The 12,850-nt window shown below is 37.1% G+C and overlaps 1 protein-coding gene across 3 annotated transcripts in view; it reads right to left on the reverse strand.

The window, feature by feature from the left end:
* The window catches only part of CDH18 (cadherin 18), a 173,459-nt gene extending 164,473 nt beyond the window's left edge, over window positions 1-8,986 (reverse strand). For 2 of the 3 annotated variants that reach the window (XM_009646724.2, XM_035902108.1), the window contains exon 1: window positions 8,759-8,986. In XM_009646724.2, coding sequence (XP_009645019.1) covers window positions 8,759-8,986 — 228 coding nt within the window. The remainder of the gene's footprint in view (window positions 1-8,758) is intronic. The other variant, XM_035902109.1, reaches the window with a different exon arrangement.
* Between the last annotated feature and the right edge of the window lie 3,864 nt (window positions 8,987-12,850).

Raw genomic sequence — 12,850 nt, forward strand, 5'->3', positions numbered from 1 at the left:
CCGATGCTGCTGCTGCCGGCGCCTGGGCACCTGCACCCCGATGGAATTATCTTCCTGCTCTATACGACGTGATTCATAGTAGGGAGGTGAGGACATACTATAATACTCAGTCAAATCTCATTTAAGACTACATACAGGATAAGTCCTTGGTCCTTTGTTTTCCATGAACTGGAAGGTGCCCCTCAGTGAGAGAAGCTGCGCTCACTTCAAAACAGCTCCATGAAAGGGCCACAACTTGTTATGTTTTGTAAAGGTCACTATGACAGCCAGGAACAGTAGTAATAAACCAATAAAATGCCTAGCTTGCAAAAACCTCATGGCAGTCACTCAGCTGGGGGAATCAATAAATTAATGCCGAGTTTGACACCGAACTACATTTCTCTAAGGAAACATGAAATGTATTAGAAGCAATGCCTAGGCTGTCCAGCCTCCGCACGTGTATCAATACACAGGTGTGTTTGTGCCCACACTCCCGCGTTGGTGCCCCTGGGGCCCGTGGCTTTTGACAATACCAGCCAAAGCTGACAGAGGCTCGAGGGTCCCAGGGGATCATCATTAGCTGTAAGCAATGTGAAAAAAAGGCTTGATGTAGGAGAGTAATCTATTGTAATCTAACACCACTGCAAGTGTTCTGACTGAAGGAAACAGCATATTACTAAAGACCAGAAAATTTGCAAGGGAAACCAAACAACAGCATGGGAAGCGTTCACTGAAGTTCACCGGTTGATCACACTACACGTACCTGTGGTTTTGAATACTCGTGGTGCTTCCTGCTTTCAGACATTGCTCATTTATTCTTTAATACAAACAAGTACTAGATACTTTACATAGTACAAATTGCAAATCAACCTAAATATTGTACAGAAGCACAACTGAAAATATCTGTCCAGTATTCACTCCAGACACAAACTCAATTACTTCATCTTCTAACCCAAAGGAACTCATCTTCATTTGACTGCATGTAACACCTCATTTTGAAAGCAAAGGGGGTCTGTCAAAAATCTCTAGGATACACTGCAGCTGTAGTGGATTAATTTCTTCATAAAGTGAATTTAAACTCACACTGTCCAACACCTGTATCCCTCTGATTTTTGACATGCACCAAGTCTGTGTGTGCCTGCTGTGGTGTAACCAGTGCCACAATATTAAGACTGTCCACACTGCAGGTATTTCCTAATTTTTGACATTTCAAAAACTTAATGTGAGGAAAGCACTCGGTAATCTGTAGAAACTCTTGAAATGTTACAGAATGTCAATACAGTAATTAACATCACTGAGGCTCTGTATCAAGAACCTGTCATTAAAGAGCAAAGAAAACAAAGGTGGTCATTTTACATAGACATGAAAAATCAATAAGATTCTCTTGGTTCTCTTCCCTTGAACCTTTCCAGTTATTTAATTAACAGAAAAGTGTAGATATTTAAAATATAAGCGTCATATTCCTCACCACCACTAAGATAGGTGATTTTAATTTTGACAGTGGCATAGCTTTTCTTACTGTCTTCACTGACCTTCTAGTCAAAAAAATACTGTTTGTTAGGCAAAAGTGTAGTTTGCAGTTGGTCAACAGCAAAAAAACTCTACTAGCATACAAGGAAGCACCCATCCTAAAAACAACAGACAACTTCAGCAATGTCCAGCTTCTGCCCTGGTTTTTAAAGGCAATACCATTTAATAAATGAAAAATTTAAATAGCTTAGACAGGAACAAGACTGGCTTTCCCAACAAAATTTACTGCTAAAACGTTTACATGAGAAATGACCTAAAAGACATTGGTTTCATCAGTATAGTCGTTGGGCATAAAGAACATGTAAAAGCCACGGAACTTCAGCTGTTGGTGGGTCAAAATCATGCATGGGTAAGAAGTAAAGAATAAAAAAAAAAAAAGAAGTCAAGTTTTGTACAGACTTTTTCAGTCCAGAAGAATCTTAGGGAAGATTAGATCACCTTGACAAAATTATTTTGAACAATGTTGAAATAACAGTGTCCAAATAGCAAACTGATGTTTTGAAATATAGAACTGACAGACTGTATAAAGCTTCCTCTGAAAAACAGTTATTACTTTGACATATTAGATTCGATGTTGCTGTTTTGATGTAAAAGACCACATTTCTTCCTGGTGCAATTCCACATTGACTTAAATGAAGTTAAACCAGGTAAACACTTTATCCCATGTCTCTGGACTAGGACTGAACTTCAATGTGTTCATGCTTTTCTGTTTTTTTTGTTGGTCTGTCAAGTCAAAATGCCCTTGTCAGTCTGTATATAGCCGTTTTCTGCCGAAGGACTGCAATGCAAGTACTGTGCTTCAGGAAACCCCAGACAGGGCTGAACACGCTGGAAGAAAGTCAGATTGATCAGCCTGATGAAAGCACTCTCTTCCCTTGAGTTTGGTTTTGCCCCAAATAACCTTTGAATGTTTAGAGATTGCACTTTAAAGTTAATAAATAAAACCTAAAGGTCCACAGCATTCTATGACTTGTAGAATTTGAGTAATGTGCCCTCAACTTCTCAAAAAGAAACCGACTAACAGTTGTTGAATAAAGGTAGGGTTGCTATCAGCATGGAGACGGCAAAGGGAGCTGTCTGTGCCAACAGGACTAAAAAAAAAAAGCAAGTACACATGTGCGCATTTTTAACTTGCAAAGCTTTTGGGGTGGCAACAGTCTTGAATTAGCTTTTTGTAAAAATAAAGTAACAAATAAGATGGGATATGATATAGGACCATGTAATGTTGCTCAATACTGACCTCAGATTTGATGACAGCAGTTAAGATGGAGAGGGCACATTTCCTCTGTTTCTTGGTAAGTCTGCTCCCAGAGCAACAGTGGGAGACAGACAGGAGAATAAAGAAATAGGCACTGTCCTATATGATCAGTGTCGGCTTTCCATCGACTTCAGTGGCACTAAATCAAAATGTTATTTAGCAACAGTAAGGGTGACAAGAATTAGGAACTGAGTAATCAGAGAACAGAAAAGCTTAAAGATCAAAATAGATAAAATGTACTATAAAATCTGAGGTTAGTGACCTAATGCAATGAAAATGCTGTAACAGGGAAGAAGAGGGTTTTGAGTAATCAGAGAGCAGGGAACCATAGAGACCGAAGTAAATAGGAAGTACTATAAAATCTGAGGTTAGTGACCTATGGAGAAACTGTAACAGGGAAGATTTTTTTTTTTAAAAATTAAAAGGGATCTATTAAAAATACAAGACTCTGCTTTTTCAGTGCAAATATCTGTAATCTCAATCTTTCACAGATTGCTGAGAGGTCCTTTGGAAGAAGCTGGAGACATCTCAGTCCTAAACTGAATTAAAAATTGTGAAGCTAAAATCTTTGCTCAAATATTATGTGTATTCAATGTTGGTCTTCCCCCTTTCTAAGAGCCCTAGAAGAATTAAAAAGTTTATTTCTTGCACACTAGACACATTAAATACGTGATTTTAAAGCTTGCTGGGCCAAAATCCCTTTCCTTTTCCCTTTATTTTTCTACATAGGTCTGTTCTAGTACAAAGTTTTAAAGAAGCAACCGAAGTCTGTAAAAGAACAGAAAAATCTATGCTTGCATATTTAGACTGTTATCACTACCATGTTTTCACTAGCTATAGAGAAAAAATATTTTATCTAAATACATTATTTGTGAAACTAGCATCCGAAAAGGTAGAAGATGAGTTGCACATTGTTCTAGATGCTGATTATGCCACTTGCTCACCTTTTCACAAAGGCATGAAAATGGCTAACAAGTCCTGTGCAAAATCTCTAGACTGTAACATCCACACTTTCCTTTTCGTTTTCTTTATCTTAGAAGAAAAATACTTTTTTATCAGAATAAATTTTGGAACCGTTTGCTTAGGTGTAAAATGCTGAAACATGTTTAATGCTTTATTTTACGTAAAACTCTAACATTTAATAAAAGCATTTTAACTGTAAACGTCCATTTTTGCTTCTTTCTTAGCAGTTATTCTAAAATATACAAATTTTCCCCTTACTGTCATTAAATCTGAGATGTGAAATTGTCTTGATATGATCAGGGAAGATTAGATTCACTCTCCTGTATTAGAACTAATTTATTGCAATGACACATCACCATATTACTTTGAAAAAGAATTTTGAATGACAAGTCTGTTATGCTGTATTCATGTTTTCAAGAGTAAAGTAACAAATTAATAGAATCGTTACCTCGAAAATCCAGTATAACACCTGGGATTTCTTTCCTAATCTAACTTTCAGTACAATCATTTCAGGACATTTTAAAAGCTGTTACTTTCCTCTTCCCTTTCCTGTATTCATATTCATTTCCAACTGTTCCATGCTTCCTTATCTCCCCCATCAACACAGGTCTGAAAGTATTTTTTGAATTACAGGTAAAAATGCAAGAACCAAGTAAAGTGTCATTCCCCTTACCCCCCAAATTTGGGAAGAAAAATGCAGTTGAAAAACAACGCGGAGTTGAATACCTGACAAGCCATTCCTATTTACCCTTCAGAGGACATCTGAAGTGGATTAAGAGGTATACGTTCAGCATTTCAGAGATCCAAAGGGTCCACAGAGAAATCAATTGTCAGTCTTGTTCATTATATTCCTCTGCTATTCCCTCTAATAGCATGACTCACTCAGCCTCAAACCAACACTGATCTTCACTTTACTGACTTTCTACAAATTTACTTCTCTCTCCAAAGTAAAAACGACAGTGAATGTGTAGTTATGACCTGCTTCCAGTGCAACTCACTTTTAAGAAGTATCAGAAGGAACAGACCTTCTGGAGACAAAGAGGTGTGAGGGTTCAAAATGAAGAATGTTAGGAACTAAAACATGTACTCCGTTTCTCTTCTTTCCTAAAATTCTTTGTTATTTGTTTTCCATATCCTGACATGTGAATCATCTAACCTTGAAGCATGCAGAAAATGCAACCCATGGCAATGGAGAAATGTTAAAGCTTGCAGCCCAACAGCACAAGTTTTTCTAGATTTCCTCAGGAGAATCTTCGTTCCTCCGAGCTGGTGCAGCGGGTACCTGACTCCACAGCAGGCCATGGTGCGCTCACTAGGCCCTATCAGTGCTCACAGCTATGTTTTCATCAGAATACTTTTCATCAGAGAGATGCAAAAGACAAGAAGTCTCATGTAGCTGAAAGCTCACTTCTGTGGATTTAAGGTGCTTATCTGAGACAAGGATATTTGTTCCCGCTTAATCAAATTTCCACAGTTTCTCCATTGCACGCACACTCACATACTTGCACCCACAGGTGAGCAGTCTGTCAGAACTAACATTTTTAGATACTATTAATCATTGGGAAGTTTTCAAGAAAAGCTCCCCAAATAATTCATCATTTTAGAAAAAGAAGTCACTGTAGTTTTAAATTCTTTAAAGACACCTTTTCTAATATAAAACTGGTTTTGGAGTTGTTTGTTCAGGAAAACATACCCTGAAACATTGAAGACTTGCCCCAAGTGCAACAGCAGGGAACCAGTTCAATAATCGCAAACCCACAGAAAATACTTAACATCTACAAAAGGATCATTTCTACCACAATCTCATTTACCAGGACCTGTGTTTTGCCATGTTCCTATAAAAACCTTCTGAGTATGGCTAATACAAATTAATTTTATTCAGACTTCCAGTCTCCAAATGACATTTTTTCAGAGAAAAGAAGTAATGACTGAGGAATAGGGATAAGCCTGATATTAAAATATAATGATGACTTGTTGTCCTAACACTTGCTGTGTAACAGATGATGACATTAAATTAATCCATCCTCTTGACAGTCATTTCACAATAAGAATGAGAAACCTTACCAGTTTCATTGCAGGCCTACCCTGTTCTTGTCCTCAGTGTGCATTTCCATGACAATGACTGTAATCATTATAACAGCATTGTACATAATGGCTCTGCTTTCTGTGATGTTACTCCCAAATTGGGTGTGAAAAATGTGAAAGGACAGGTATCAAATGGCAAAACTCTCACCAGTGAAGCAGAGTAGTCTACAGAATTAATAATTGATGGAATTGATAGCGTGCTGCCACCAAGTAGAAGCCCGGAATTAAAGGGCATTGCTCACATAGCCTTCCTTCACAAACTGAGGGGCTTTGCATGAAAACCTCTTGTCGTATTAAAGGCACGTAGAGTCAGACTGTGATGAGGTGTGTGCAATTAATTGCAACATCAGTAAAACATCTATTTTTCAAAATGAAAAGGAACTCATGCACAATGACCACTACTGAAATTTTCCTAATTACTAATATTATGTCAGTCTCAGCCAGACTTTCCTTTTTTTCTGAATTAAAAATAGATGCTTGAGCTAATATGATTGATCTTTGCAGTTAAATCAGGTCATCAGAACCATCACAACGAATGGAAAATAGAGTACAGATGCTTCGAAGTCCCACAAAGCTTCTGCAAAGATGAGCTTACTAATCTTGTGAAGTACTCAGAGTAGAAAATGATGACCACCACAGGGAAGGAATTCTTTGAGGAAAAGGGGATAAAAACTGTTAAGTACAGAGGAAGAAATGTCCTCAAACAAGGCATGTAGTCACATTCTGACCACGAAGGATTAAAAGAAATCCTATTCATTGATATCCATAAATGTAGCATTAACAGAGTGGTCAGAGGATGAAAGAAAATGTATAATGCTATCATAGGAACATAACATTGAAAGGGACCGTCCTTTAGCTCACTGAATTCAGGCCTCTGTTCTTGCATGCGATCATGTCTATAAATGCTTTCATGCAGACAAGCACGCTTTACTTTGAAAACCATTCAGTTTTTTGTTTCCACTCTTCCTATTAGCAGACTCTTTCAGAATCTCACTTATTTTCTTATTTCCATTCTAAATTAACTCAAGGGCAGCAAAACCTCTTTTTTTTTCAAGTAAAAGCTGAATCAAACTTAAATAGCTCTTCTCATTCCTTTGTGGTTTCTTCTGAAGTTTATTTATAGAATAATATCTGCTTTCACTATTATTTGTGGGAGTAATTAAACAAACATATTTTATTCTCCACCACCACACCAACCATAGCATTCGATTTTCTCTGTATAGCTTCAAATATAAATTCATATTTCTTGGCCAAAAGCAATCAGAGCAGTAAACAGGTTAACATTATTTTTCACAATGGCTTCAATACAACTTTATCTCCGTTTCGATTATCTCAGCTTTTGCAGCTTGGTATCGTATTTACCTTCTTTAAGCTATGACAGTAGAGGCAATAAGTGATCTGGTGACCAGATCTTTCTCTTCCTCTGTCACTTACACCTGACAAACCAGTAGTGTATAACAGAAATTCATGATATTGTTCTGTAAGAGCCTTATCACACTGTCGTCCTGAGGTTTCCTCTGTCTCTCCATATCCAAATCTTATTCATGCTATCTGGCTCTTTTCAGACAATGTTTTGATTCTCCTGCACAGCTTTGCATCAGCAACATGTTTGTAAAATGCTTCTATTCCAAAATAATTCATGAAAATGTTAATCAATCTAAGATGGGTCTGGAAGCATATCTCCTCATCCTCTTACCCATTTTAAAAGCTTCTCTTTCAGTGCAACCCGCTATCTCAATTTATAAAGGTACCTCCCCAGTTTACATTTCCTGCACAAATCTCAACAATTTTCAGTATGCTGAAATACTTGGTATTTTACTAAGGTTGGCATAACTAAATAATTTTTTTTTGGTCTTTGTGTTAACAGTATCTTAAATACAGATGCTCTACTTGCTATTTTTAGGTCAGATGATACTGTTCAAATTTGAAAGCCCTTGCTACCAGACATCTGTGATTTCAGAAGCTACTGGTTTCCTTGGATATTTTTCATACTCTAAGATACAATTTTCAGGATTCCAAACTTGGAGGCAAACTAAGATTAAATAATTCTTTTTCCATGCCCTCATCCCCATTAACCATCTTTCTTCACCCCTCATATTCAACATCTCTCTCCATTCTCATTAAGGAAATTAAGATTCATCTAGATTACATAACAAAAAATTCTATCATAATGCTGAAAGACAGTATTCAGGGGGAGAAAAGCTCCATCTGTCATAAATTTTGCAATAAAGCTATATATACAGTTTTATGTTATTTTAATCCAAATTTAAAACCCAAGCTACACAGACAACATTACACATGATAAACCAGACATCAGTTGGCCAGCCTGCAAATGCATCAGCATGAACTCTATGCCTGAAATTCACTATATATGTAAAAACATAGATGCAGGGCTTGTTCTCACAGGCTTCTGAGAAACTAAAAGGTAACACACCTCCTGACTCTTTTTATGAAGTCACAGAGGATTTTCCTTTGGAGGAGTCCTTTTCCACCCTACCCTCAGAGTGGAATGACTACTCTATGGAGCCTAGACTGTATATATAATATTCCCTGAAGTACAACTGAATCTTATTCTGAAATAGTCTGGAAAAGTCTTTAGCAGTGACATAATTAAGCCCCATACATTTGGAGTTCTACAGAATCTGATGTAAGAGGATCAGCTGCACTCACTCTGTGTTTAGCTGAGCTCAGAACAAATGCTATTTTATCTTTTTAATATCTTCATCCTATTTATTTTATTTATCTTTTTTCTTTATAATAAACACGGAAGGTATACCTAGACAACTGGCAAGTTCACTGTGCATGTATGTAGCAATCCAAGAGGTGTCCTCCATTAAAAAAGGAGGTGCCACCTAAGGAGATACCTGGTTTTCCTCTAGTAATGACACATTTCAGGGGATGGGAAAACCAAAACCAAAACCAAAAAGAAGACAACGACCTTACCTTTCCCACATACTGAGGATCTGGTCCCATGTGTTCTTCTAAAACAAAGAACTGATTCCACACCCATCCACGCTTGGGACGATGATGCACTTCTGTTTCGCCTTCTACGTGTTTGGTTTGATTTCTAGTCACCTTGATGGAGCCATGGTGAGCAGCTCCGTAACACCTCTGTACAAAACAGAGACAAACTAGGACTGGGCAGATACAAGATGTACTTGTAATTCTCATTGTAGGATAAGCTTCCTGTTCAAGGTTTTCTTTCTCTTGTCTTTTTCAGCTGTAATCCTTTAATAAGTTCCCAAGACAGAAGGTGAAGCCTGGTTCAGAAATACAATCCAAAATGGGTTTTTCTGCTTGTTCATGATTTAGCTGCCCATTTGGGAAAGCTCAAATTATATTTACATTATGAAAAGCTGACTGGAAAAATTGGTATTTCTTCTGAGGTCTTCACAATAGGGTTCCGCAGCCGACCATTTTCTATTTAAAAGGGAAAGAAAAGAAAGCCACTTACTCATCACTAAAACCAGCAATTTTCAGGTTTCTGACCTTAGATTACACTCACAGCTATACTAACCAGTCTCTCAAAGACTCTTACTGTAACTAAAACTTCTTTTCAACCCTTCCTGTAAAAGTGTTTTCAGATTGTTTTTATTAAAGTATCTTAAGTATTAGCGTGATTCTTCCAAGATATGAAAACATCAAACATCTGCATTATTAAAAACTAGATGATTCAGGACAGTTCCTTTGGCCTTTACCTGCAAATCACTGACCTGGTCTGGCAGTAAAATAAAATCACTGCTACAGTGTCATTAGATAGATAGAGACTGGTAATTCATTTCACATGAGTTCTTGATCTTCTGTACACCACACAGAGGTCCAACATGGTGAAAAATACCAAGGCTATGATGGGTTTCAAAAGAAAGACTCCAAAGTGGGCTTTGAGGATGCAGAGTCAATATTAGAGCATACTGACAGGCACTTTCAGTCAAAATGTATACTTGTACCCTGTGTTTTACATAAAATCCAACCAATATACTGAAACCTCACAAAATTATGCCATACTGACAGAAAGTTCAGGTAGTGTTGTTTAGGTGGTCAGTATTATTTTGATAAAAGCATCTAATATTTTCTCAGCTTCAAAAAGGAATATATAACCTTTTATACTACAATAGTAAAATGTGAAAATGTGCAAGGAAATTGATGTAGAGCTTAAAGCAAACTACCTTGAAAGAAATAAAATAACTCTTCAACCTCAGAGAAATAGTTACCCTGACGTAACCATTTGTTCAGTTATCTGAAGATATCAAAGATCAGTCAATCAGGAATGTCAAAACATGCAACTAAATCTACAAAAATTAGAACTGCCTTCCAATATTGGCTTTGTTTGAGTATCATAGAGCCATTACAAGTTATATAATTAAACTAACTTTGTTTCTAAGTTTCATGGGAACCCAACAGAACAGTTCAAAATCTCTAAAGAAGAACCAAGCAAGAAATTAGAAATCAGATGGAAAAAAATTGCAGTGGAAGGAAGCTCATCAACTGTCTTTGGCTGCAGAATTTTTTTCCCTTGTGTTTCTTTCAAATCCACAGTAATACTGGAAGCCTAACCATACTTTCTTCTGTATTCATCTAAGTACAGTTCCTCATCAGAATAATAGAAGACTACGTCAAGACTGCTGTACATTAGAATTACTCAGAAAGGACATATTTTCCTTTGCTATTACTCCATTCAGGACAGTGGGTGATGCTGAAGTAAAGGAAGAGCTCCAGTCTCTTGCAGCTGGACAGGAGTTCAAAAAGAAACTCTGTACAGTATTTTTTACTGAGGAAAGAAATTTTTACACATTTACTGTTACCCTGCATCTTATTTCCATATCAATGTAATCTCCCCTCAACCCCTAAAAAGACCAAGCCGCTGGTCTCTTAAAAGCCTCACATTCCATCGCAAAACAGATTCATACAACATGATGTATTATTGCCTTTTTTCACGACAAATGTGATTTAATAGGAATTTTTCACAGCTAAATGTTGCATGATGTCTAAGTTATACCAGGGACAGAATCCAGGCATTCTGAGTCTCACATTTGTTTCAAACTATATACTCTTCTTCCTTGTTTTCCTTGCCTTTCTGCATTCTTTCCTGATTCTTGCTAGAAATCAGTTTTTGCCTTGAGGCATGCAATTTCCTTCTAAAGATTTCTGTATTTACAGATGAGCTATTTAAATAGATTAGTCATTGTTATACTTCAGATGTACATTAAAATTAAGCAGTACCTCACAAAATGATAAGGCCGCAGTTTTATCCATTCAAGTGTTATTTTTCTTCCCTTTGTTTCCATCTTGGGAAATGCCTGGGAGCAGTTCATAAGACTATAAGCAGTGCATAATAAGTTAAAAATGGTATATAAAGTGCATTGAGATTTCTCAGAATGGCACATTTAAAATGTATTTGAAATCATTACTACTGAACTTCCCTTTATAAAAACTGTGGGGATGGTGGTGGTGGAAAATTCTTGCCTCATAAAAGAGTAAATATAAATGAGTGCAGAAGATACCAACAAATCAAGATTTACTATACAGAACTTTGTTTCTTCCCCCTCTCAGAAGTCATCCATAGGAAAAAAAAAAAGCCAAGATGGAGCCTGTAAACTGTGTTATTGTACAGTCTGGCTCATCTATGACTTTGAACAAATAAGAGAAAAAAGCATCGAACTATGAAGGGCTGCTTCATCTCAAAAATATCTGTTCTTCTAGCATTAACATTAACTAGGAGGCATTAAATTTACCTTTTGCCAAACCCATTATGTTATTTAACTCAATTCAGAGATTAACAGATAAACACCTGCCCCTAAAATTAAAGTTTTAAACTTCTTTGTTCTGAACAAATATTGTCTAAAATAATAATAAAAAGAAAGATTACAGTGGCATCTACTCCCTGTTGTAATCATGCTTAGAAATTCAGTCCTCAGCTGTTCCTGAACTATGTTTGCAGCCTGGAGAATCATTTCCACTATGACGAATTCAACAATTAAAAGAGAAAGGATTTTTAGTGAAGATTCTTTGAAGTGGTAAAGATTCTTTTCGATCTGGTAAACATCTTTAAATATCAAAGCCTAATTAATGCTCAGTACAAAGGTCCCCATTCTTACTTGCTCAGCACCCTCCTACTAAAGGTCCAGCATAAACGTTCATTAAAAATCCGTCCCACCCCCACAAAAAACCCCTCATACCTGCCATGAAGACAGCAAAGTTTGTCTACAGGGGGAAGTACAGATGGAAAGGCCTTTAATGGTTAACACCAAAGAGACAGTAAAGTAAAGAATAGACAGACTTGAACTGTGAGTGACTAAAAAGGACTGAACTTTCTGAAATCCCTTAAATTGTTGCCTTAAGCTAACATACTGAGATGCTGACTTCTCAGTGCTCATCTCTGCAGCTTCAGATTAAGTGTCCTGCTTAATGGTTTTTGTTATAATGATGTATGCAACTGCAGAGTAGACTTGTGTTATTGCTGTCTCCTGGGAGCCCTCATGAAAATGAGTTGCATATCTCAAGAGACTGCCAGAGTGAGTTAAAATTAAAATAAATAATTAAATAAGATGAGGTGGGTAAGTTCCACCAGCATTGCTGGAAATCATTACAGCAGAGTAGTTACTGCTCAGTGTGGCAGCAAGTCACTATAATGAATTCCCAGGAAACCAGTACAAGCACAGTGATGCAAAAAGTGTATGCTTCACCATCATGGGGAGATGCATCCTCAGTAGCAGGGACTTGTCCTGAATTTCACTGCCCCCCACCTCCCATAATCAAATTGGCCACATTTTTGAATTCATCTGCATGATTCGGTTTTGTAGATATGCATTCAGCACAGCTCTACATGTTTTGTCACAACCCTTGGGGACCCTTTTCAGTCCCACGGTGACGCAGTGAAAATTAGCTATGGAACTTGTAATAAAGGGCTTTTCTTGTATCATTTCTGACTTCTCCCTCTGCTCTCTGCCCTCTGCAATTCCTCCCTGTCAGAACAAATTCTTCCATTATCAAAAGCTGACCAGCTTCAAATCAATATAATTGTTCAGATATAAATAA

This window comes from Egretta garzetta, unplaced genomic scaffold (assembly GCF_000687185.1).
Source record: "Egretta garzetta isolate BGI_Z169 unplaced genomic scaffold, ASM68718v1 scaffold109, whole genome shotgun sequence".
Lineage (NCBI taxonomy): Eukaryota > Metazoa > Chordata > Aves > Pelecaniformes > Ardeidae > Egretta > Egretta garzetta.